The sequence below is a fragment of the Tetrao urogallus genome (genome assembly GCF_951394365.1).
Source record: "Tetrao urogallus genome assembly, chromosome: 7".
Taxonomy (NCBI): domain Eukaryota; kingdom Metazoa; phylum Chordata; class Aves; order Galliformes; family Phasianidae; genus Tetrao; species Tetrao urogallus.
The window spans coordinates 35,403,481-35,430,915 of record NC_136820.1 but is presented as its reverse complement, the minus strand read 5'-3'; the positions used below and the strand labels follow the sequence as shown (position 1 = coordinate 35,430,915).

Genomic DNA, 27,435 nt, shown 5'->3' with positions numbered 1-27,435 from the left:
TACTAAGGAACAGTTCTGCAAAATATTTTTTGTTTGCTTTGGTTTTGTTTTAGTACCAGGAGAGACCAAGAACAACTCCAATCAAATGAGTAAAGAGATTGAGAAAACAAATTTCCTAGTAAATTAACAGTGACATGCTGCAATAATGCTGATTTGGTATATGTACTGTACATATAAAGCAACAGCAAATACGAAAGGTTACTTTAGTTTTTCCAAGAACCCAGTTGTCAAGGTGGGCTTTTTCCAAGATGGCAGCACAAGTTTCTGGGCTGACTGGAGGATCATCATTTGTTTTGTAACAGATGAGATAATACCTAAAGACAAATAGATTATTCCATTAACAGCAAGCAGTATTTGCAAATATATCTAAACCGTTCATTTACATTAATAAAAACAGTTCCATGAAAGAAAACATAGCACTGAAAAAAATGAAGAGTACACCAAGAAAACTGCTGTGATTTATACATAGTACTGAGAAATTCAATTAAAAACAGATAAGTGACATACTGCACACCCTGGAGAGATTTTAATTCTATACCAACACTGGGAGGCTTTAAAAAGTGTGCAGCTCAAGCAGGGTTGCGTGCCAGTTCTTTGTTGCTCTGACTGCACTCTGTGAATTATTTCAGTGGTAAAATAAAAGTATTTGTGAAGATTTTCTGTCTAAATTAGTCTCCGTCATAGCTAGAAATGTCATGAAGATTTCATATCTTAATTCTTGTTCTAGATCATCTACCTTTTAGAGGGCTAACATTATGTGAGATGCATCCCAGCTCTTGTTACTTCCTTGGATTGAAAATTACCCATACCATACAAATTCAGCTGGCAGGTAGAAGTGTACTTGCATGTTCCAGGACTTTTTAGAATGCCTCATTGCAAATTGAATTGTACTTATCTTGTTTTCGGTTTTTTTTTTTTTTTTTTTTTAATTCAGAAAAATTATGTTAATATACTATGTCTGCTTCCTGACACTGCATTCTAATTTTTTTTTTCCTAGTTACTGAGCCTTCATATGCTAAGTACGGATTCTACCAGCTTTAGATGAAAGTAACAATTCCCACAGAGAATAATAAAAAAATGAGAGAATGCTTTTTCCTGCATTATCACTACCAATTCCTATTGTAAGTTTCAAATAATAATAATAATAAAAAACCAGGGAGATACGTACCTGTTAAAGATCTCTTTTTATGTAATGCTGTATCAGCTATGCTTGAGACCTGCACAGCCTCACTGCCATCAGGGTCACGCTCTTTGGAGAGCTTCCTCATTGTGGTCACTGATTTTCTTTCCTTTACCAGAGCAGTACAGTTTTTGATAAAAAGTAGCAGCTAAAAGCCACAGCACATCTTGGTGCAGGGATGACTACTTTTTCCCACACTGCACTCTTCCAAGACTGTAATAGTTCCAGCAATGCTTTTTCCAGAAACTATGCTATTAAAACATCACTTTGTCCTTCCTCTCTCTCCTTGTGCACCAGCAGCACTCCATGGCTAGCTCTCTGTTTCTAGGGCACTATTACTTTTAAGCACTTCTGTCTGAGTGTCTGTTGCTTGCTTTTTCCCAGTCTTGCTTTCCATTTCAGAAATCTAAGTTCTGATTGAGGCAAATATTCAGGGTCTTTATTTGCAAAAGAGGACTACAAGCTAAGTACTCAGAATTCATTTTTTGAGGCAGTGGGAGAAGAGAGAGTTAATTATCTAATTATATAAAATTATCGTTATTCATTCTTCTTCTTAACAAATGGTCAATACTTAGAAATTGTATTTTACACAGAACTATGCACTTAATGAACTTCTCAGCCCTAAATGAGCAGTTCCAAATTATCATCAATCCCTGCCAAAAGCACATGTTGCACAGTGCTGTATGTCAGAAGCTGGAGGAATGGGGACAATTCTCCAAATTCTCCACTCTAATTTGAAGCATTAAACTCCTAACCCTCAAATCTCTGAGGAAAACTTTCAGATTATAAGCAAGTCTAATTCTACCCAATGCACAGGGAATCTGAAACAATCATCCTGAGATGCATAATCTTTCCCTACCAATCACAAATCTTGTGATTTATCTATTTTGTCATCCAGTCTGCAATCATCTTTGTAACAGAAAACATCTCTGTATTTTTTTAAACACCATGCCAAAGTCATGCTTATCAAACTCTGAGCAGCAATGACGCAAGAGAAAAAAACACTTCTTCACAACCATATTACCGTTTTATGAAGTTAGCAAAGAGTATGCGGTGCGAATAACCCTGTCTTCGAATCCTTGCTGTCTCCAGAATTCCTGTGTAACGCAGCTGAACCAGCACTTTTTCTTTATCAAACTTGTTTGCCTGCCGGTCATTGTTTGGCTTGATGCACCGGACAAAATGAGGCTGGCCAACCACCATTTTGGATAACAAATCCATGAGTGAGTACTGAAAGAAAGGAACAAAATATCCAACACTGGGATGCTTAGAAAACTTCCACGTAGTTCCATGTGTAGCTGAAATTTTATTTCATATGATCAGAAACACGTGAAACACCGTTCACATTTCAGTAAGAAAGAGGGAACTTCAACAGTAGATGAAGTAAATGGCCCACCAACAATTCCAGCTTCAAAAAGATCAGCATATGATTGAGGGCCACACTGACCCTCAACGGGTCTATCGTAGCCCATACAGAGCATTCTTACTAAAATTGCAATAATTTATGGTGCTGCCAATAACTGAACTCCTGCTTTGTTTTGGGAAGCAGCATTATCTTTAATCACAGTTCTAAAAGCTGATCTGTTTCTTACAAGCTCCCTGATGACCAGCGCATGTAACAGCAGCTGGTGGGCTGGCTTGGCCACATTCAGATCAAGCTGTACATTTAGCAGAAACAAAGCACTGTTTGCTAGAGCATAAATGAATTCTATGTACAGCTGCAGAAGAGGGAAGAGTTAAATGAGGAATATTTCTAAAGACATCCCACTCATTCTCCTGAAAGGCACAAGTGCTTGACTGCACATTTTATGCCTAATGCTGAAGACAGTGAACAAATAAGTGTTTGGAGCAAGTGCATCAGGCTTGCTGTGTGCATCAGTGACAGAGCTATTAGTGACAGTGCGGCTGTTAAAGGTGTTAAATGCTGTCAGACCTGATGGAAGGGCAGTGACCCTGGAAGCCTCTTCCCAGACACATCATTCTAATACATGATAGAAACTCTCCTTGTACTTCATTATTTTTCTTGGGATCTTGTTAGGTAACTGCAACCTGTGTTTGATTCTTTTTTGGTTTCTTTGTTTCTTTGTTTTTAACCTATTGTCAACTATTTGAGGATCTTTATTCATCCAAAGAGAAAGTCTTAAGGATGGGAAGTGGAAGAGCAACAGGCCAGTAAACATCACCATCCCTGCATTAAATTGGAAGAAACTAAAGTCACCCCAGAAGAGGGGTTGCTTAATCTACTCTGATATAGCACGTCCTCTTTGTTGTATAGGCTGATGGTGACACTACAGATCCCCTGCTGGGAGCAAAACTTTGAGAGGGGCAAAACTAAAAATGCACAAAATCAATCCCAAATTGCATTTTTCCAACCTCACCAGGACGCCAGGCTAGCAGAGAGGGTGCTACTTGTAGCTCCTCATGCCAACTGAAAAAAACCTCGGTTTGTATTTCATAACATTGCTTTGTAGGAAGATCTTATTAAGACACAAATGAACAGGCTCATTCCTCAAGATTCAACCTGATTCCTCAAAAGAAGGCAGCCAGGCTGTCGTGCAGTTCAGCAGTAGGTTAGGCACATGAAACTGGTGTAGGATGTCAAGAGCCATATGTTTCCTATTAAAATGTGCAACTCCATTCTGGACAAATGCTGTACAACGCAGTAAAGTGCTTAATTAGCTTTATTACTAGTGTGGCAGTGAAACACAAACAAGTAGGACAGGCTAATGGATATGCTTTTTTCTACTCAGCCTGGGAGGCAGATGGTTTTCTCAGTCACCCAGAGATTTCTGCTTAAGAGCAAACCACTGATGAGCTGAGTTTTCATTTGAGAGCATTAGCTAGCATGATCTGACCAGGGATTTCCACTATAGAAAACAGTAAAAGAAAACTGCAAATATAATAACTCATCCTTGGCTTCTGTTGCTAGATTTGTTGGTAATGCACTGAATCACAGACATGAGCTTTGAAGTAGATTCGATACATCTTTCCATCCAGAATATTAACATACCATCCAGCTTTGAACCACCATGATACCTCAACTTGAATAATCCTTGGTAGACCAAAAAGCTGTGTAATTGTGTTTACTAACAAAGAGATCCTGCTTCTTACTGTTCTCTGTCTCAGACATAAATGAACTCTTACAGGTCATAGACATTACCACAGCCACGTTTACATTTCTGCTGGGAGATAGGAGTTATGAGGAGTTGGAGCCTCAGAGCTGTGCTCCAGTCAGCCAACTCCGTGCATGATTTTGGAGGAAAGAATGTCCTTCACAGATATTTTCTATGTCAGAATCAGCAGCACAACCACTGCTTGAGAAAGTAAAAAGCACTGCTGAAGAAGCCAAAAGCACGGACCCCAAACAGCCTCTGTGACCATCAAAATCTTCCTCTGTACCTCCTGTTCCAAATTAGCTTTGCCCTTTTACTTCTTAAGATCTTAGGGAAATGCTATGCAACTAGTCTTCTCTTATGTCCCTTAGGAAAAAGCAGGCAAATGAAAGACGATTCATACAGAGAAGCATCATGACAGAAATATGGCTGTGTATTTGAGTAATATTAGATGGAACATCACAGTCTCCTTTAGATATTTGTACTGCACAAACTGCTGTGCCCTATATGCATGTCACATACTCTAAATTGACCATTGTTGACTCTAAGATAACAAGTGTATTTCAAAAGCTGAAAGAATGAATACTTACTCTACTCTAAAAAAAAAGGTGAAAAACATCTGATATCTTACTCTGAAATAAGAAGCGACTGTTTGTGTTTTCATACTGGTTGTCTCTCTTGGATGATGTCCAGTGTCTCCTGATTCATTCTGTATAGATGAAGAAAGAAAATACACTTCTTATCTATGTTGAGCCTACAGTGCCCTTTCCAAAGCCTCAACCAACCACTTCTTTGAGAACATCAATTTAAAAAAAAAGTACTAAAAACTGGAAAAATTACTTTATGATCACTAGCACAAGGTAGTTACACCAATACAATACATTACTTTGCTGCACAATACACAAACATTCACACACAGAGGACACAGTCTGAGAGCAGAACATCTAAATAACTGCCACAAATACCTTGACAATGTCTGAGAACCTGTTATTGTGGACCACTGCTATTGTGGTCATTCTCTATGGAACATGACCATATTTCACACCAAATTACTAATTTTTATTTTTATTTTTTTCTGAAGCTTTTATAAAACTATAGTGAGAAAGAAGGGAATGTTAGGTTTTTTACCTCACGGAAGGAATATGAATTGCACAACACAAAGATATCCAGCTAAACAGAAAAGAAAATAGGAGAGGGAGAAAAACCATCGAAGGGGTTACTTGCTTACTTTTAGTACCAATAACAGTATTGCCTTTGTAGTTTAATTTAAGATTCAATGAGGAATCATGATATCAGCTTTCTTACCTTTGTGCAACTGATTGATTTCTGGGGGGTCCACATCTGGTAACTGATTGTAGTTTTGCTTTTACTGTGTGCCAGGTTACCTATGGGAAGATCAAAGAATGCAACCTACCAAAATGCTTAGATCTCATCTAAACTGAAAAATATGTTGAACCACCTTATTCAGTATAACCATATGATTATAAAAGACATTGACTTTTTCTGTGTATGCTATCATTTCTCTTTGCACCCTTGAGATGGAACAAGCTCTGAAGAAATTGCAGGAGGATGGAACAGGACTGAATTTTCTGCCTTCAGCATTTATATCACCTACTAGAGCAAAAAAAATAGAGAGAACGCTGTAGAAGGTGAAAAAGATATATCTTATAGTATCCATGAGCTTTTACCCTGAGGAGGTTATTTTGCTATCCTAGTTCTAAGGCTACATATGTAAGATAAAATTATATGCCAGCATCTTTCTCTAGCTCTGAGGTCAGATGACATGGCATGACTCAAGTCTATATAGCTAAACTCAATACTTCTCCACTCTCCTACTCCACTGGTAAAAATACAGTTGCATCCCCCCCACAGAACTTGCTAGAAACCTTTGCTAATTTGTACTTTCTTGTGAAGTGTGCCTGGGTGTTCCTGGGAGAATGCTAGCTGACACTGATCAAAACTGTCCCAGGGTGACACAGTAGCAATTAATCATAATGGACAATCTTGTGGCAGTGTTTTGGCTATTGTCTGATGGCCCTGTTTTGCTTATTATTACAGACATAGTCTTAAGACTGCAACCTTGGAATTCTTAGCCAAAAACTAGCCTTATTATAATGACTTGAAGGATAAGGTTCATAGGAGTGGTTTATATAGACACTGACCTTCTAAAGAAACAGTAAAAATACTACTGGACTTCACACCATGTTGCCTTATGTTGATAAATCCCACCCATTGCTGTACGCTGGCCATTGCTTCTGCTATTAATATAACACCTGTGAAATCTCACTACACACTGTGAGAACCTACGATCTCTCTGTGCTCAGCTACTATAAGTAAGAGAAGGATAAGAGTAACATAAAAGTTGGATAAAAAGCTGCAACTATATGGTATGCCCAGTTGATGCATCACGGATTATGTGATGTTATCAAGTGCAAAAATCCCCTGTGCTTAGCTAAATATCATTGGGTAGAAAGGAAAGAGAGATTACTCTCATCTAACGTTGGCTATCTGGAAGTGAGGTGTCTACCAGATCTCCACTGCATTCAGTGAAGACAGGGACCTTCAGAAGAGATTTATCTCATCCTAAGAGAAACACTCAAGATGGATAGGATCGGTTGGACTCTGGTTATACCTCAGTGTTTCCACTGACTCTATATGAATGACTTAGACTGGAAAACTAACTTTTAGTTGGTTAGAGCTGGATTGTTTAGGTCAGTTTCAAAAGGTGCAACATTTGATTTTTATTAACAAAAAAACTAAAATAATCTTCAGAGTCATTATTGCAAAACATTACAAAAGTTCTTGTACCATTTGGGCCCTGACCTTGGCTCTACCGAAATTATAGTTTAACATCTTAGCAGATGTAAGTAATGTTCAGAGAAGGACACTGTGCTCTGTGCTTTCCCAACAATACTGACCTAAAATAGACTTTCAAGACTAAATTTTGCATTCCACCAGCAAAGCTTCCTTCATGAGTAACAGGAGCTTTGCCAAAACCCTAGCTTCTGTAAGTTATGATAACACTTTGGAGAAATTTCCATTAGGCTCTTTCAATTTAGTTTTCCTGTTCTTCTATGCAGTGGTACAAGAAAGTACTGTTGTAAAATACTTATTGTACAGCATCAGTACCCTCACACAGGGAGAAATATACACAATAATAAGTAACCCCTGCCTGTATATAACACACATAACAGCAGTTACCCAGTAAATTCATGGTAAACTTAAAGACAAGACACAAATGATTTTCTGGTTGTAAGGATAAGAAGACTTACCTACGATCAAAAAAGACAAGTAAGACACTGTACAAAGGACATAATTCAACTAAGGTGCAACTTTACTTAGAAGTAATGTCTGTAGAGCCAGTTACATTCCTACAACCCCTTGTAAACTCTCTGAGGAAAAGTTCACTATTAGAACCTCAACAGTTAACTATTATAATGGACTAAGACTGGGGAAACAGTGTCTCCTCTTTCTTTGCAGCAGAGGTTAGGAACCCATCTGGGTTCTCTACTATTTTAAAAAAAAAAACTGCATGAGACAAAACAGACAACTTACATATGCCCTGTCCAAAAAAGGCCAGTGACTTACCTGATCCTTTTTGTTCAGTCCTCAACTCAAGAGATGTACTCCACTCCCTGTCCCGAGCCCCTAACCTGAAGAGGGGACCCTGAAAGAAGCCTCTACCACTTCCTTCGCACTTGACCAGACCAGTCCCTCCCCTGCAGCTTGAGATGGCAGGGGCTCCATTCTGTATAGATTCTAGGGTTGGAAAGTTAAGCCACAAAGTGTATAATGTCATAAATAAATGGTCATATGAAATCCAGCAGTGGTCAGCATGAAGGCTAGAGAAGGACAGTAGGAAGATTACCACAATAGCAATACCTGTTTTTGTAAGAGGATGCATTACCAACTGTCGTATCAGATTGTTTTCAGATGATCGCAGAAGCAGCACAATATCAGCTGGCAGAGTATCTCTATTTTTGGCCAGGAATCCACTTGCATTATACAGAACCTGTTTAAAAAGTGCATTTATGCATCTTCCTGGCTTTTGAAAAGTAGTTGTAAATTCAACCACTCTGGTATGTGGCTTGTAATATATTAAGAGACATTAATTTTTCAGCCATGAGGTTTGCTCTTGCTCACAGTCTTTCTTTTGATGACAGACAGTTTTAACTTTTCAATATTGAGAGCCATTATGATGCAGATTACTAAAAGCAAATCTATTACTCCAGAGTACCTGGAGACATTCTTATGCCCTCATGCAGGGAATACTAGTTTTAATCAGTGTGGATTTAGCAGCAGAATAACTGTATTGTAGCCATCCTTTACACTAGTACAGGTGTAAATACACAACAAGCAGTGAACTTGCTTTCAGCCCTTTTGCATAGGGTTACCCATATTGTGCAGTCTTTCTGTCCCATTCATACTGGGCCCAGGACTTACCCTCTTCCTAGAGAACCCTGCATTAACTACAAAGGAAGTTTTCAAAGTAACAAGCTGCACATGAGATCTCTACAAACAAATCCAGGCATGGGATATCTAACTCAATATGTACCTCCAGAATTCTATCTGTCAATGACTCACAGGAAAACCAGGCCAAAAGGTGGCAAAAGCTGGCCAGGAAGTGGAGGAATCAGGAATGGTACAGGCAGAGCTGACTCCCCACTCCTCAGCAGTGAGATAAGCAATGCTCATTAAACATACATAATTTGGCAGATTAATTTCAGAGGTGTCACCAAAGGCCTTTTGTAGCTGCCTGTGTTATACAAGGGGAAAGCAATCTTCCATCAGCTGACGGGAAATGCGGATGCGGTGCTCGTTCCAGACCAGCTGCTCCTGTTCTGCACAGGCACAACAAAGTTTCCCATGTGAGACAGCAATGCTTACTCTGTACCCTTGAAAAGAGCTCAAAAGGAAGTGTGAGCTCCTGCTTCCACAAGGTTCAGCTGACCAGCAGCGTCTTGCCTTAGCCCATCAGCGACTCTTCCTGAGTTTGCAAAGACATGTTCAGCAAGTCACCTTGTAGAGCAGGGCAAGATGATGCTCATCAAATAAAGCAGAATGCATGGCCTTTGCTATCTGTCTAATGAAAGCACAGAACTAAGTAGTAAGGCTGATGGGGTGAAGGAAATACCAAAAGGGAGAAGGAATGGAGCTGGAGCCCATTTTGAAGCAGCAGGAACAAGTATAGCAGATTTAGAGGAGCACCAGGTTGCATTACAGAATGTGGACTTTTTGGTTCTGCTGTAATACAGTCACTTCCTTTAATGGGTGACATTGAAAAACACACTTTCACTATTGATTTTATTTTACTTTTTTTTTGTGAAGAAAAATACATTTTTTACTTTTGAGGTATAATATTTCCATGTCAGACCTGAATAAGAAAAACATTAAGAACCAACCCAGCTGACCTCTGTGATTTCCTTCCAGACCTACTGTTCCACAATCCCCAACAAATATCAATAGGTCTCTTACCTTTCCTGCATAATGATAAATCCCAAATGTTAAATCTACTCTTTTGGGTCTCCAAAAATACTTTGACTTCAAATTATCCTCAAATTTTTCTAGAAGGAAACACATTATTGGAGTTACTTAACTGTCTTCTGAATCTGCATCCATCTAAAGATATTTCTTGACTTCTCAGACAATACAGTGGCATAAAACGTGCTGATGTTTTAAGGAGAAAGAAAGTATAATGGTCTTGTAATAACAGACAGTCTGTGGAGAATATGGGAACTCTTGAATCAGTTATTTTCTTTGTACCTTTTTTTTTTTTTTTTTTTTCCACCTCAGAAAGTCATTTGTATTTCTAAGCGTTTGATCTTCATATACAAAACAGTATATGAACAGAGTGGTAAGGAAACATTTACCTGTTGGTTGGGGGGCTCTGTACTGGAAACTATATAGGATTAGAAAAACAATGAGCTTATATAAATGCTTATTATGGATATTGTTACTAGGTTTTGTGTTCAGGCGTTGGTTAAAACCTTCATCTGACACTCTGCACATTCAAAAATCATTAAAACATTAATCTGCTCAGAAACCTCACTGAAATGCTGAAATTAACTGTGAGCACTCAGTAGCACTGAAATATTCAGGATCCGAATCACAGTAAATTTGGATGTTTTAATTTTAATTTCCAAAATAAACGGAATTGGAAACACAATTTGCAGAAAGGCACCAAAGCAAGGTTTGCAGCCTTTACCCTTAAGGAATACCAAAAGTCTTGTTCAGATATGGTTCATGTTAATTTCCAGAACATTTTGGAATTCTGAGTGTAACTCAGCTTTGAAAACAGTGTTCTTGGCATATAAACCTAGAGGTTTAAATCAGTTCGACCTTTATCTTTAAAGCGCAATAACTAAAAAAATCCTGAAGGTGGAAGAATTCAAAACCTGGCTTAACAACTTAGGTTCCTTTGTACTCCTAACATTTCTTCTATCAACTTCAAAGATGTATCCAGCATTACATGCATGCCTCACTGAAATATACTGTGACACTGGAATGTGGACTCACTGAAAACAACAGCTAGCGCATATACCCTGAACTAGATAAAGCAAACAAAAACATAACAGGGAGATACCCTGCAAAATTACAAAACAAACCATACACTTACCTACAAGTGTCTGATCTGTTGCTTGTGGGAATCGACTTTCTTCATCAAGCAGGGATAATAAGCCCATTGGTTTCTGCAAGAACATATCTAAGAGTGGCCTGTTGTCCTCATATTCTATAACTCTTGCATCAACACCTTCATACAGGTACTCATTCTGTAACATACAACAGAAGGCACATTATATTTATCTATACAGAACCAGTTCAGAAAATAATTCATGAACTGTCAATTATAGGAAACTAAAACTACATGGAATGAGTATGCTGAGATGCTAAAGACATGAAGGGATGTATCACACTGCCAAGCTACAGATTTTGATTTGCCATTGGACATTTAAGTGATTCCTATGGCATTTTTGCAAAAGTGACTGGAGATAAGAGATGCCTCAAGTGTTTGATTCCCATCTTCAAACATATGGAAAAGCTCTCACATTGGGAAGTGTGGTGCAAACACTTTCTAAAAATTACATAAATAGTGTCAGATTGGCCTCTACTTTTATTTTTTTGGTTCCTTTTAAGAAATGACAGAAAGGTTTAAGAATTATTAATAAACAACAAAGGAGCCAATTCTTTTTTCTTTGCTGAAGACTATGGATATCCTTAACTTTCCACAAGACTGAGAATAACCTAGTAACCTAATAACCTAGTAACAAAAGCTGCATCCACAGGGTGCTGCAATGATTTTTTCTCAAAAATTATTTAAATTATAGCTGGCCAATACAAGAATGACCTTCTTTAGTCCTTCAGCATGGCAGAGGACAGGCACAGATTTATCAAGAGAAAGATGCTCTAGGGACCCTTCCATTATTTTTGTCTTTATTACATAATGCAGTATATGAGGGAGCATAGTGCTCTTATATATACCAAGGCTGCCTTCAGACCCATGCAGACTGCTCCATACGCTATGAAACACATAATTAAGCCTTTTGAGCTAGTCTAAAAATAATTTCCCTTCCAAATAATAGGACTTTATAAAAGTGTTATATTAATTTATGATGTAATGTCACAGTTGGGCTACCCTGAATTCACTGTAAATTGAGTGTCACAAACATGAATGATGGCTAATATTAATGAGTTCAAAGACCTCTAGCCCCAAAGTCTTTCCTTATGTGTCATTCACTTGAGTTTGAATGACAGTCAGGGGTGAGTGAAGAAAGCAACACAGTGAGGATTTTAAATAACAATTATCTGCCATATACTACAGAAAAGCACACATTATTAGACTTCATACCTCTGAGCAAGAGAGAAACTGCAAAGTGACAAAAAAAAAATCACTAACACTGTCTTGGAAATACAGAATCACAGAGTCACAGAATGGCCAGGGTTGGAAGGGACCTGAAGGATCATGAATCTCCAATTCCCTGCCACAGGCAGGGCCACCAGCCTCCCCATTTAATACTAGACCAGGCTGCCCAGAGCCCATCCAACATGGCCCTGATCACCTCCAGGGATGGGGCATCCACAGCCTCTCTGGGCAGCCTGTTCCAGCACCTCACCATTCTCATAATAAAGAACTTTCCCCTGACATCCAGCCTAAATTTTCCCTCCCTCAACTTAAAACTATTTCCCTTTGTTCTGCTGTTATCTAGCCTTTCAAAGAGTTGATTCCCCTCCTGTTTGTAGGCTCCCTTTAGGTACTGAAAGGCTGACCAAAATAAATATCTGCTGATCCATTTGAAAGAGAAGACAATACACAACTAAACTTTTCTAGTATCCAGTTTGATCTAATTTCTCAGGACACTCTTAAGTCCAAGGATAGGTTATGGTAGGGTCTGTTCACCCATGTGAAGGTGTAAGGAGTAAGAATCTCTTCTACAGTCCCACATGGGCTCTGTCTCTCAGGCACATAATATTAACTTCATCCTTGTCTACCCTGGTGTAGTGGACAGGTGGAGGTTTGATTTTCATTTTAATCAATGACCTGAGTAGCACAAGAAGACAGGACAACAATAAATGTATCATTGATATAGGCATGAAGTTAATTATATACATGTAGGTGCTAGTGGCAGGAAGGGAATGACTCTGTGTTATCTCCCAAAAATTACATCAGGGTAGGGGCAGCTTAACCAAGGGCTATGGCTGTACTGACACACAGCTGTTATGCTCATGAAACCAGCTATTACTGCTCAGGGTAAGTACAAGTGCTCAGGTAAGGTACCAAGACTACTTTCACCAAGGGGGAAAAGGTAAAATATTGTGGAAGATATTACTTTGGATGATCTATCAGAAAAGTGTTTTGGTGATGCTCAGACAACCTCAAAGAAGATCTCAGAGACAAAACATCTAATGATTAACTTTTCCCTACTTGAAATGTTTGTGAGAGAGGCTGATTAGGAGAGCTGATAGAAAAGGAACTTTGTAATAGCCATTCTGCTCCACCATAATGGCAACGTCTGCTCCCCCTCCCTGTACTGCCAACACAAAGTGCCTGACCTTCAAGGCATTCACTTGGTGTATATGATCCCTCAGTGTTTAGCAGGTGTATCCTAAGAACTGAACGGGATGTTAGTGCTGACAGCTTCTGTAATGCTGCTGTCTCCCCAGTAGGATATGGAGCAAGTTCACTTCATCACTTCCCATGAGCTCCTGGAGGACGGCTGATAACCAAGCCTTCTAGGCAACAGTATGACAGATAGCTTGGAATTAAGAGATATCATATTACATTTTCTTATGCAATTGCTGGTCCTCGGCCATATTATTACGATACAAACAGCAAGGAGAAAAGCTTTCATGATGTACATCATGAAATTGTAATTAAATATATCTTATTTGAATTAATAAGCTGAATCAGCTACAGGATGTTGTAATCTCCCCACAGTATTTTATAACTAGAAGGTTCCTTAAAATATCAGCTGCTCATTGAAATTCTAAAGCATAATCCACTAGACAGTACTCCCATAGATGGGATGTCAAAAGGAATGACTGAGTTGCACTTATACCTGGGCTCCAATCTCATCTCACTATTTTATGGCTTCTCTTCTGTGATCAAAACTAGGTATTATTACCTTGCGTAGTCTGGTTTCATTTACCAACAGAAGAATTATTAAACGCATTAGGAAATTATCTTCATGCTTAATAAAAATGTAATGTCATTTTTTCCTGAGAATGTGGCATGATGATGCTTTGGTTTAAACAGCAGCACCAAGGAGTTATTCACGATGAACGTTTCCAGCTTAGAGTAGAAGATCAATTTGTTACACAAAAGTAAAATAAACACTGCATACTTATAAAATGCAAAAAGTAGTGTCCTTCTAAGTGGCAATAAATTTACCACTTCCCAATATATTGAAGGTATTTCACATTACACTGTTTACTTTTTATGGAAGCATAACAAGTGAGAAAGAAATGGGAAAGCTGTCTTCCTGGAAAAAGTTACCTGCAGAACATGAGAGAGAAACACCCTGAAGGACAGCACAGCCAACATACTGAAAAAGGAGGCATTACTTTTGGAGCAGGTCTCATATATAATGATATAATGGAAAAGAATGTTAAAAACGAATAAAATCACATTAGGGGTACTACAGTGACACTAAACACTACAGAAAGCATTCAATAAAAAGGATTTCTCAATACTGTGCAATTGTCTTCATAAATGTCAATCCTGTAGAAAATTTTCAGCATCACTTGGTGCAAAAAACTGAAGGAGAAATAGTCAGGAGTTATTTTAAGTCTGTGGTCACCCACGGGGAAAAAACAAAATCTTCGTTAGGAAAATTAGAGGCAATTCTTCCTTACAGTCTACCCAGGCTTCTCTTATTTACTGTATCAATGCAGCAAGACTAACAAAAAATGATACAGGAGCAGTAAGGCCAATTTTTCTTAGATCAGTAGACAGGAGTGGTACAATCCATTGTGTTTTGGTCTACAGTTTTGTGCCCGCACCTGTTTTTGGGCTACTTATGTCACTCCAGTAAATGTTATATAGGACATTATGACATTATTCATTCATTCTTTTCAGGCAATTTCAATGACGGTGCTAGTTCCTAAAAGGCTGGGGGTGATTGCTCTTTGTAATTTATGCAAGGGCATCTTTGTATGGCAATGAAGATCTTCAGAGAGGCTGACTGGGGAACTTCCTGAATAACAAAGCTTAGGATCTTTGACCACATCCTAACATACCTTTCCCATCACTTCTGAAGCTATATTTTTAGCAGGTTGCACCTCCAAGGAAAGCAAAGCTTTATTAGTTTTCAGACTCAGGTACAGGAAAGAAACCAGTGACAATACTGAATATATCTACTGCCAGTAAAATCATTATTTTTTCCCCAGACATGTAATTCCTTCAAATAACAATACTGAATAACGATTTAAAGATGAGTCACATGAAATGGTTTATAAAGTTGAGGTGATCTTTTTCTGAGGTTTTTTAGTCCTCTTCAATTTAATAAACTTTTATAACTCCATTTCTATTCTGTTTCACAGAAAATTATTTTTATTAAATCCATTATTATTTAGCTTAGATGAGCTAGTTCCTGAACAAGAACAAATTAAGATCAAGATTTCCATTTTTTTTATTTATGGAATTTCAGTGTTCATTAAGCTTATTAGCAAGTTATTATGAACACTGCACTTCAATAATTATTTCACTACTCATTTATTTTTTTTTTACTGTAGAACCATACGTTACATTATTCCTCAGGAAAACAACACTGCATTTGCACCAGAATGATCATCACTGTGTTATGCTGCTTAGATACTGTACATTTCAAGTTTAATGTATTTTATGTAGGCATTTTACTTGCAAATAGCAATCCAACAGTGCTTCATATAATACATATTCAGAAACATTCGTTAGGATCTGCAATTTACAATTTCCTATGGAGAAGAAACAATGTCATTCCTTGAAACAAGCTTTTATATGTACAGCAATACTAAAGCTTAATCACAAAATTCAACACATACCTGTTCCCAGGCAAAGACGTGTTGATTGAAGTAGAACTGAATCTGTTCATTGGCAATGTTGATACAGAGTTGTTCAAAAGAATTCTTCTTGAAATTCTCAAAGCCAAAGATATCAAGAATTCCAATGTTCAAACCATCATCACTTCCACTGCAAAGATTAATTATTTGACATTGACTATGTTCACAATTGTTTTGTGAAAGCAAATCATAAGCCATATCTGTACAGCAAATGAACAGAATAGCCTTTACTAAATCAGATTTTTCTTTTAAAAAAATCAATTTTTATTTGAAATACAATAAATGCATATAAATCCAAAGACATCTCTATCTGCAAACCAGATACCCTGAATCACATCATGTCCAATTCAATTTATAAGTGTAGAGAAGACTTCAAATTTGATTAATATGTGCCAGTGAATAATCTGCTGTAAAAAGCTGATGGTACAGAAACAACATGAGGTTCTTTTTGTTCCTTTTGTAAGCAAACAGGCCTTATTGAATTGTTCTTTGGAATTAAATCCACTAGATATTATTTCTTCTTATTACATATTCGCAACACTTTAAACTGCTTATTTTAACAGGAAAGTCTAAAGAAAGAATAGCTAGACCTTCTATGCAACTAAATAACTACTTGAGGTATTGAGCACTTGAACATCTTTGTGAAGTCCATCTCATAAACCAAAGTATTTCCTCATGGACCGACAACATGCGGAACTTTTCTTCTGGCTATTCCTCATCTCTTTTTGTGGCTATTTCCAAAGTAAGTCAGAAGTGCCAAATGAAAGTTCTTGCTGTGTTTTGTTCTCAGTGTTTTGGTAGCTGTGTCTTTGCAGTGAACATACGCGTTCTGCCTGTGTGTGCAGCTGGCAATGGGGCAGTTGGGCTGTGCTGGCTCTCATTTTTGCTAGTTCTGCAGCACCACGTCAAGCCACCGTGGTACAGACTGCAAGGCCAAGTTTGGGTAAAATGAAATAGATTCAGTTTCTGTTTTCAGTAACTGGTTCCTCAGGCACAGCCCTGCCCCAGCAAGGTCAATCCAAGCAGGGTGCCCAGGCCCATGTCCATGCAGCCTTTGGAAAACCCCAAGGAGGAAACCTCACAGCTCCTCTGGTCCCTTTGCCAGCACTCCATCACTGCACAGTGCAGCTGATGGGCAGGGGCAGCTCCTGGCCTCTAGGTTGTGCACAATGTCTCTGAGCCTGGCCCTGAGCACCACTGCAAAGAGAATCATACAACTCCTACAGACTGGCATCTTTTTTATTGTTTCCTGCCCCTAAGAGTGCATTGGGAAGACTTAAAAGAGGAAACAATAAACAAAATTTAAAGGCACCTATTCTGCTCTGACAAATAATACATATTTACAAATACTATTTTACTGGGTGATTCTGTGTGAAGCCAGCAGCTGGACTCAACGATCCTTGCGGTTCCCTTTCAAAGTGAGATTTATTGTGATTCCATGAGACTATGACCAAATGCATTTGCTGATTTTGACCTACATTGGTGACTACTTTGTCTGTCTGGAAATTATCTTTCCTCTTCAGAGCTAATTGAAAAAAAAAAAAAAAATTCATTTCATTTGATGCTTCAAAAATACAAAATCCAGAAAAATTTAGATTTGCAAAGCTATTTGTTATTGACATTCTGTTTCAAGTTTATGCTTCATTACTGATATTCCCAGCCAGAGAGAGCCCTGACCTACAGGATCTACAATGCAAGTTGTGTTATTTCTTCTTTAATTAATTAGCAAACTGCATTAAAACCTCATTCCCAGGATCTTTCTCATCTGTGTGTTTAAAACATCACCTTGTAAGGACAGGGTGGGCATTAACCTCAGTAACTGGCTTTGAAAACTACCTTGATTGATGTATATATATTTGTGTGTATATAAAAGTAGTAACTGCAATATAAGGAACAACGTGGGTGCACCTAAGAGCAGAATTTGACCTATGTAGTCAACAGTATAAAGGAAAAAATAATAATTTCAATAGTTACACATAATCTACAAATTGTTGAGTAAAGGTTAAACAGAAAAACACCAGCTGCTGTGCTATCTGTATCTACTGTATTGCCAATGCATAACACAAACAGTATCATTTAACATGAGAACACTAAATACTTCAATGTAGACCACATTCCTTCCATAGAAGATCTTTCTTTGTTCTGGAAAAGTACATTTTACCTTAAATGTTTGTCAGGTTTGAGAAGAGTGTTGATGCGATTGACTATCCAGCTGAACAGGCGCCCGTAGAGAGCTTTGGCCATGGCATCTCTGACATCAGTGGCTTTTTCCACAGTATTGGGACGAATAATTGTTTCTCCTCGAGTCACTACACAGTGAGAGGTGAGCGCCTCTTGCAGCTCATCTGCCTGAATACACAGCAAGGATGCACCTGGAAGGTAAGGTCACAGCTCAGAGGCAGACTTCTGAAGAAAAAAACACACACTTTTGTCATCGAGGCTGCAAGTATAACGTACTATCAATGGCCCAATCAAAGTCTTAAATTAAACCTGCAAGTGGGGGCTTTCATACAAACTGATGGTCAGTAACTATTTCAGTCATCAGCCTTTCTCCCTTTCGCTGTATTACAGAATCATAGAATGGCTTGGGTTGGAAGGGACATCCAAGACCATCTAGTTCAAACCCCCTGCCCTGAGTAGGGTTTTCAGACACTAAATCAGGCACTAGATCAGGCTGCCCAAGATCCCATCCAGCCTGGCCTTGAACACCTCCAGGACTGGGGCATCTACAACTTCTCTGGGCTGCCTGTTTCAGCACTTCACCACCCTGTCAGTGAAAAATGTCCCTCACCATAAAATCTAAACCTCTCCAATTTAACAGCAATCAGCAATTCAAAGCACAGGATTTAGATGCTCTAGACTGTTCTATCAAGGAGGCTGCTTCTCCAAACTGTCTGGGTGACTGTTGGGAGCATGAAAGTTGTGAGGAGTGAATATCCCTCTGTTATATTCCATCCCTGTAATTTGCAGCTGTCCCCTTTTGCTTCTTTCCCAGTTGCACAACATTTTTCAATGACATGAAAATGTGTAAGAAGATAGCATGAAGACTTCATAGACTCTTCAGTTGTAATTACTGAGAAAGAGTAGCAACTTCCTTGAGAATCATTGCTCCTTTTCCAGCTACTTACAATCAAAAGTGTAAGGTAACCCTTCCAAATAATTAGTTAGATGCAGTTCAACATGTACATGTGCGGAACAAATAATGAGGATCTATGAAATAAACTAAAATGTTCAAAATGTTAATGAGGTTCTCCATCAAATGTTCAAATAACCTTGGAAAAATTCCAATGATTTTCTTTTCAAGCACCTGCAATGTTAGTCATGTTTCCCGAATGCCAGCAAACTAGTTAGTCACATAAAATGTTTTTGTTTTTTTTTCTTTTTACATTTGAATCCAGGTGAGCCTGGAATTAATCTAATTCCAACATTTAACTCTTGCGAAATTTCCATGTGAATACAGCCCTCATTCATAACTTTTTGCAATGAAATACATTTGCTACTAAAATGCTAAAAGGAAAACAAATTCAAAGCAAGAAAAAACTCACAATTTTCAAGGGCTACTGGATTGGAAATGTTGCTCTTGTCAATCATGTGTTCAGATACCACTGCGGAAAATTCAATGTTACCCACATTTAGAATGGCAGCCAGAACACTGTATACGCTTCCAAGTTCCTGGAAAGTATATTTAATAAATAAATAAATAAATAAATAAATAAATAAATAAATAAATAAATAAAAGATGTAACACTTGAGCCTGAGAAGCCTGTCACTTTGGTGCAGGTGATGGGCATCCTCATATTCTTTCCTAAGCTTGGTACACTAGGAATACTTTCCCAAGCAATTATTCCGTGTTCTGTACAAATAGAGGGAACACAGAGGATTACTATTTCCACCCTTCACCATGTCTGCAGACTCAACCTTGTCTAAAAATGTAATACCTACCTCAGCAAAAATATTTTAAAAACCTGCATTTAAGTTTCTTGGATCACGGAAACAAAGTACTCCAAATAATAACAGGTCTCCCACCACTCCGGTGTCATCAGGAAACGAGCTTCACTGGGAGAAGAGTGAGAACTCACATCTCTAATTTAGTAAAGAACTTTTCAAAGTGTCACTAAGGAACTGAATACTCACCGCAGTATTTTGGTGTGGACTGTATTTAAATATATTTAAACATGTATAGATTTCAAATGTTTTAGTAGGTTCCGAATAGAGATTCTGCCTTGAAATAGGGCTAATATTAGTCTGGACAGCAAAGTGATACCTACAGTAAATGATTTTAAGTAATTACATAGGACAAAATCGAATTTGTAAGTAATGAAATAAGGTATTCTTTGCACATAGATTTTGAACTGCCAATTTTCAGCTGTGAATTTTCACCTGAACTGTGAATATTTTTCAGTATACTCAATGATCTCTATTTTCTACTCAGAAATGCTGAAGTGTTTCTGTAAAACAGACTCAGTTTTAAGCTAGCAATCTCCAATACTACACATTCTGAGGCACAGAGTAATAGTGTATTTTATAAAGACCAGTTTTGTAAGTTTTATGGTTGTTTTACAATAAGCAGTTTTATAACTTTGATTAGTATTTTATAATGACGATTTTCATAATTCCACAGCATTTTATTCCTGATATTCAGTTGTTTGCTGGTTCCATGTCAGGCATCATTTACTCCGATACAATCCTTACTTAATTGCTCTAGAGGACTTGGTCTTGTTTTCAGCACTTTCAGAGAAGTTAATCTAGCAGTTAATAAATTAATTATTCCAGTGACAGCAAGACAAACTATATGAGCACACTCGAAAATTACGCTCAGGATAATTGACTCACAGTTGATGTAGGCTTTAAGCAATCATTTACATTTTAAGCTTAGGGACACACAGACACTGAAAATGAAGAGCTTAACTTCTGCCATTATGCTGTACAGTATGTATTGCTGCTGACAGTTCTATTCCCTTTCTCAGCGTGTTCTAAATCTGGCTTGATCTGTTTTATACAGCATGATTACTGCTCACCTCAGACAGTTCTTTCCATTAACTTTGCCTTGCAACTTGAGATGAAACAGTGTGATTTTAAGGCTGGTATACTGACAAGTACTATTGATGGCTGTGAGGCAGTTAAAAACAAATTTTAAGGAATGAAAGCTTTATTTAGGTCTCAGTTTTAACTGAAGAAGATATTTTATTCAAGGCTTTCTGACAATAAAATACAGAATATGTATATATAGATCTTCCTTTGCACTGCAGGGTGAATATCAAAGCTCAAGGCTAGTTAGAAATAAATCAACTTAGAAAAGGAACTCTGTCTTACGGCATTTTTTTCCTAATAGAAAAGAAATCGTCTCTGTACATACACACTCTGATTTCTGGCACTAGCCATCACTCCTCAAAGAGAGTGGTGTAGACATCCTGAGTTCACTCAGAAGGGTTGGGAAGCAGTGTATAAACACAAAATAAGCACTTATTCACACCTCTGCCACCATTTGGAAACAAGTCAAACTTCCCTTCCCTGCTGGCATCCTGCTCTGCCGCTTGATGCAGAAATAGAGAAAGCAATGTCCTCTTGGCAGTTCTGGAGAGACATACAAGTGCTAGTTCCTTGCAGTTTCCTTGTATCCAGTATCAGAGCCTCAACTGAGAAAGACTCCTCCGTTCCTTCACTCTTGCAAACACAACATCAGACAGGCTAATTCAACCAATGGAGAATGTAAGACAGTTTATCATGGATGGGGCTCACATGTAGCCACAGATTTTTTATGTTGCTTCACCTACTTCTAAAATTGTGGCAAGTCTACACGAAGATAATCATTCACAGATTAAGCTCATTGTGGCTTACTGAGGAAACTGAATGAAGATACAAGTTAGAACTGCTTAATGCAGCCAGTGATGGTATTATAAATGAATTTTTAATTTGTAAGAACGGTCTCCTCTTCTGGATGATCAGGACTATTCTTTCCATCTATCGAAGTGAACAAAAGAGTGTGGAACAAGAACACACTTCTTGCTTTACACAGTATTAATTAGGGCATATCAAGGTTTTTAGTGAGATAAAACTGCTATCAGTGCTGAACTGTGCATATCCCAGGCTGCTTCTAGAGTGCTGAAAGTACAGGTGTGAAAGGATGTGTGATATTATTACAAGCAGTTATGAATAAGCACACAGAGGAGAAAGAGACTGTGAACACTGCTGTTACTGCAGCTTAATGTAAAAGCAGTATGGAGGAACAGAATGGATGTTCTGCTACCTATTCAAAAATATCGAGGGAAACGACATTCTGAAATTAACAGAGTAGTTTTCTGAGAACAACTTCTTACAAAATATGATTTTGATAGACAGACTAAAACATGCATCCATTCGGCAGCAATAATTCTGTATTTCACAGATATCATACGGGTCGTGTTCCTGATATCATTTGTGATTGATAAAGTCAGTGGTAAACTATAGCCATGATGCACAGCTTCTAAAATGAGAGAACAAGGGTGCAGGATGGGGTTTATTTCCCTTGAGTCATATTTTATAAGTACAGAGGCCTGGTTTTCACTGCAATTACATGAAAAACAGCCTGGTGAGAAGGATTTAATGGCTAGTAGAGCAATGGTATGAGATGATAAAGGAAGAATGGGTTCAGTTAATGTTCAGTGATCACATCCACTTTAAAGGAATGTAAAAACTTCACTCAACTTTGTCCCTGGAGTTGTGAAAATTTATTGAGTTCATCAAAACCCAGATAAACTCAATGAATTTTTAGAACTCTCACCATGGACATCATCTTAAAACAGAGATGAAGCTCATATTCACAGCCCCAAAATTATAGACTAATAAACAGTTACAACATTTAATTTGCAGAAGCCTTTTTCCCCCAATCACTCAGCTGTGCTGTGTTCACGAACATCAAAGCCTTGTTGACTAACATCATTTTATTAGTTTATGCCTTAAAACCTTAAAAATTTAAATGTAGCATATAACATCAAGTTGACCACGTAATATCATAAAAACAATACTGCTGAAGGAGGAAAATAACAAGGGTGACTATTTCAATTCTTTATTCATGTTTTCCCTTATCAAGGTAGCCATTAAAATTCATTAAAAAGGGTTATCAGCACTCACCTCCAGTGTAAAACCTATGACTTTGAAGCACTGTTCAATTAATTCAAACTGCGACTTATAAAAGCTGTTGTTCATGAAGTCTTGCACTATTCTGAAATTATCGTTTTGCAGATATCTGGAAGAGTTGACAGAGTTAGAATTTAAATGAGGTTAGGAATTCAACACCATCAGATTTCTAAGGAATCAATTTTTGTAAAAATAAACAGTATTACCTGGGAGGTCTATATTCTGGCAATTTGTAATGTGCCAGTTTTTTCTTCTCTGCAAGACCAGCATAAATGTAATAAAAAATATGAAAATTTTTCTCTCCTCTGCAACAAGAAAGAAACTTGTTTAGAAGTGTATCTATGTTACATTTATTGATGACATACACACTACAATTAAATGCTATTAAGGTAAGACAAGGCTCACTCAAATTTACAGCAAAGAGAACACTGCTCTACACCAACATCTTCAGGAGCCCTTGAAAATTCAGGCTTCAAGCACTAACCTCCTACAGTGCCTCTCAGGCTAACCAGCTCAGCAGTATTTTCCTGTGAATTCAGATCTCTGAACACCTACCCAAAGAACATTTGAGGCACTTAAATGGTTTGCTGACTTTCTGTCTCAGCATATGGCAAAATGTAAATACCAACTAATGGTGACAGGAAAAAAAAACACACATTAAGTTAAGAAAAAGGTGATATTTTAGGGAAAAAGCTAATTTTATCCTGAAAAAAGCACTTTCTGTGCTTATGTTCAACTTGGAAATGAAAAAAGCTTTTTATAAACCTGCATCTAACTTTAAATTGTTAATAAAAAAATTGCCAGTGAGATTCAGAAATCATTCATACCAGAAATATACAACAGGCAACAAGGTCATACAGAACTACAGAATGAATAAAAATGAGAAAAGACCAGTAAGCAGAAAAATTTAAAACAACGACAAGATTCCTTGTCTCAAGCTCTATCTTTTCTATCATTACTAAGATAGAAACAGAGTAGGTACAATAGCTTTACTATATATCATGACAGAAAATACATTTCAATAATTTTAATACATTAGAAATGCCATTTAATTTTTCTTTCATATTATGAGATATACACACAACAGAAATGGCTCTGTATTGCACTCGGTCAGTAATCCTGCATAAATTCTCCAAAGTAGAAAGTGAACATTTTGCAAACAAATCTAAAATACTAGAGGAAACATAAAGCAATTAAAGCCACATAATTTATATAATACTAAAAGTTTGCGTCAAAGTGAAATTTTGATTTCTCCATAATTTCCACAAAGAACCATTAGAAAGCTTTTATTCTTTAGACATTCCAATATACCTTTTATGTATCAGATATGAACGTTCATGGGATTTGTTTAAGCAATTGTGGAGGCAGTGAAAAAAAATGGGAGTAGTTTTCAATTAGTTGACAGAACTGTTAACCGTTCATATATCATTTATGTAAAAATCCACATCACAACACAACCACACACAGCAGTGTACTCCTTACTCTTCCTTCTGTTTTGTCCTGAGATAACTGCCATTATTGTAAGCCTCCTCTGTAAACCTCACATGAGGAAAAAAATTATTTTTATACTTACACTGCCTGGTGGACAACTCTGGATTTTTCAAGGAGGTACTCTGAAATCTGAGCTCCTACTACAGTGCCACCACAAGTAAATTTCATTTCCAAATATTTTCCAAATCTGCTGGAGTTATCATTGATGATAGTGCCTGCATTTCCAAATGCTTCTACAAGGTTATTCACCTGGAGGATTTTCTCCTGTAGAGTCCTGTTATTAGCCTAGATATGAGAAAGACAGTACTTAAAATAAGCAGTAATCATTCAAATACATTCCTTCTTAAGTGCTTCTTTCCTATTCCAGTTTGCACCATGTAGTGTGACTTTTGTGTACTTCAAAATGTTGCACTCGGGCCTTTTTCCTTTTTTTTCCTGTATCAGTAAGTTAACCCCGTGCAATACAACCCTCACACACAGGCTTTCCTTCATGAGCATCATCTTAATGGTGCTGCTTCAATACTTGGAGTTGGGCATAAGCTTCTGAACAGAAATTAACAAATGGGCATGCTATCTGTTATTTATTCAGCCATTCATCTAATCTCGCTGCTTTGCTACAGTCAAAGAACAGATCAAACTGCTTCTGTAACAAGGTAAGGCATATCTCACACCTTGACTCATTAGTGTGCGTGACAAGAGCACAGGTGTGTGGCATAGACTAGCAATTACAGATTGTATCCACATGGGTGTTGGACCCTGTCCTCCTCATTTTCACTCCAATTGCAACTGCATGAATGAGATGAAAGCCAGCTCACACAAAACCAGCTGAGTACACTCCTTCATTCAAACATGTAGGCATACCTTCAATATGTAGACAGAGTTTTTCATTGGAGTAAGGAATGTAAGATTTCAGAGGGAAAAATATTTCACTTTGTATGGACAAAAGCTGTCTTTGAGTTTTTATCAATCACATTGATCAATTAATTTTCCTTACCAGATACACAGGTCCCTTCCTTCCCATGGATCTCAAAGAAACATGGCCCTGCAGACTCAAGAAGGCATCAAAATGCAATGGAATGAATAGAGGCCTTACATCTCATCTAGAGTGTGCCACTGCTTATGCACATGTAGCCTTTGATACAATGGACTTTCACAAACTGACACATACTTGGCTGTCCACTATACTTTTGAATAAGTAGACTCATAATCAGAGTGGTCATTCCTACATAAAGCATATGGAAAGAAAGGCATACATATACCACAAAGCATGTCACAATACAGCATTCTGCAGAATGAATGGCTGGCTGAAAGTGGAAATACACAATCCAGGGCTAATCAGTTTCTGTGGTCCATCACTTGACATGGCTTGCCTGCTTTTACAATCCATGTTACCGTTTGTTTAAAGTGCACTGCACCACACCAGTAGATCAGTTTGCTAGCGTATCACTTGGGAAATGCAAAATCCCTTTCTGCTAATTATGATGGTTACTTCCCAGAAGGAACACATCTAAGTGACAGCAAACTGGTTGTGGTGAGAGGCAAAAAGCTCTAAGATAGTTTAACAGTTTGGGTGATACAAAGACATTCAACTAAAATGGCATAAGCCCTCACTGGAAGGGGGCACTCATAGGAGCTCTTAGGAAAATGTTTACTGTCTTGGTCCTCTAGCAATGTCCTGCCCCTGATTCAGTCATTCAGTTAGATCTCAAATACCAAAGCCTTACAGAAGCTTACAGGGAATCATACCTTGCCCAAGACAGTGAGCTGCTGAACCAGAAGATGGGCACTTTGTGTCTTGCCAGCTCCACTTTCCCCAGAAATAACGATGCACTGCAGAGAACAAGACCGTAAGTCTGAGCTCATTACATATCTCTCATCCTAGTAAAAGATATAAATAGGTCATCTCATCTTTACCTGATCAGAGTTGTATGTCACCATGGACTGATAACCAATGTCAGCAACAGCAAAAATGTGAGGAGGGTTGGCAGTCCGTTTGGCTCCAATATACAGTTTGGAATGCTAAGCACAAGAAAAATGAAAACATTTTCTATGTCTCCTTAATGACTTTTTTTCATTTATCTTTCATTTTCAAATTAGTGTACATCATCCTTCTTAGTAGTATTGCTGCTTCTGAGTGAGCAGTAACTGCATTCACTGTACTGTGGATCTGCATTTAGCACTATAAGAACTGCTAAAAAAGATAAAAAACAATTTTGTATGCTTTCAGCTTTATGCCACAAAAATTGAATTGTTAGAATAAATATAATGTTGCCTTATTTATTTAATTTAAAATGAAATTACACTTTACATCACCTTGCTTTTTGTGCATGATACTGATGTCTAAACTTCAGAAAAGTAACTGATAATTAATAATGGCAAATTATGTATGACTAAGCATTTAGTATCTGTTCCCTGTGTATAGTGAAAGGGCAAATTCACAAAAGTTAAAATTTTACTTAATAGTTTTGTGAACTGTCGGATCAATTAAATAGTTACAGTTTCCACAGCTCTCTTGGGATGAAATGTCCCCACCTTCTACAGCCAACCAATTGCCCTGGCAGAAGTTCTCCACAGGAAATGGAGGAGGAGGAATGCTCCCTCCTACCAAACGGAATAAGATTCAGGCAAATTAATGTATGCATCAGCACAAATACTACTTCTGAACTAACTGCTCATAGTGGTGGTGGTCTAGTCAACAAATCTCACGAATTTTAGTGCAATTTATCTCAACTCAGAATGAATACTGAAAGTTGCTGAAAGAACAGCAACTGCAAAAATCCTTTTTTTATCTATTGATCAAAATAGGTGACTTGCTCAGATATAGCCATCTGCACTTAAGACATGATATAAGCCATCTGCAGACATAAAGATACCTGAGAGGCTTTCATTTGTTTTTTTAGTTTCTCATTTCTATGCTGAAATTCAACACGATAGGGATGTGTATCAACATGAAATTAAAAGGACTACTGTATTGGTAATTCTTCTTTTTCAGAGTGAATT

The 27,435-nt window shown here is 37.7% G+C and overlaps 1 protein-coding gene across 1 annotated transcript in view; it reads right to left on the bottom strand.

Annotated features, from left to right (window-relative positions):
* LOC306948501 (myosin-IIIa-like) overlaps positions 1 to 27,435 on the bottom strand; it is a gene marked incomplete at both ends in the record, with an annotated part of 57,854 nt that overhangs the window by 19,290 nt on the left and 11,129 nt on the right. The window contains 11 exons of the mRNA XM_079538140.1: positions 2,205 to 2,410; positions 2,773 to 2,898; positions 9,769 to 9,857; positions 10,910 to 11,063; positions 15,811 to 15,958; positions 17,990 to 18,177; positions 22,939 to 23,053; positions 23,151 to 23,249; positions 24,518 to 24,720; positions 26,182 to 26,265; positions 26,350 to 26,454. Coding sequence (XP_079394266.1) covers positions 2,205 to 2,410; positions 2,773 to 2,898; positions 9,769 to 9,857; positions 10,910 to 11,063; positions 15,811 to 15,958; positions 17,990 to 18,177; positions 22,939 to 23,053; positions 23,151 to 23,249; positions 24,518 to 24,720; positions 26,182 to 26,265; positions 26,350 to 26,454 — 1,517 coding nt within the window. The remainder of the gene's footprint in view (positions 1 to 2,204; positions 2,411 to 2,772; positions 2,899 to 9,768; positions 9,858 to 10,909; positions 11,064 to 15,810; positions 15,959 to 17,989; positions 18,178 to 22,938; positions 23,054 to 23,150; positions 23,250 to 24,517; positions 24,721 to 26,181; positions 26,266 to 26,349; positions 26,455 to 27,435) is intronic.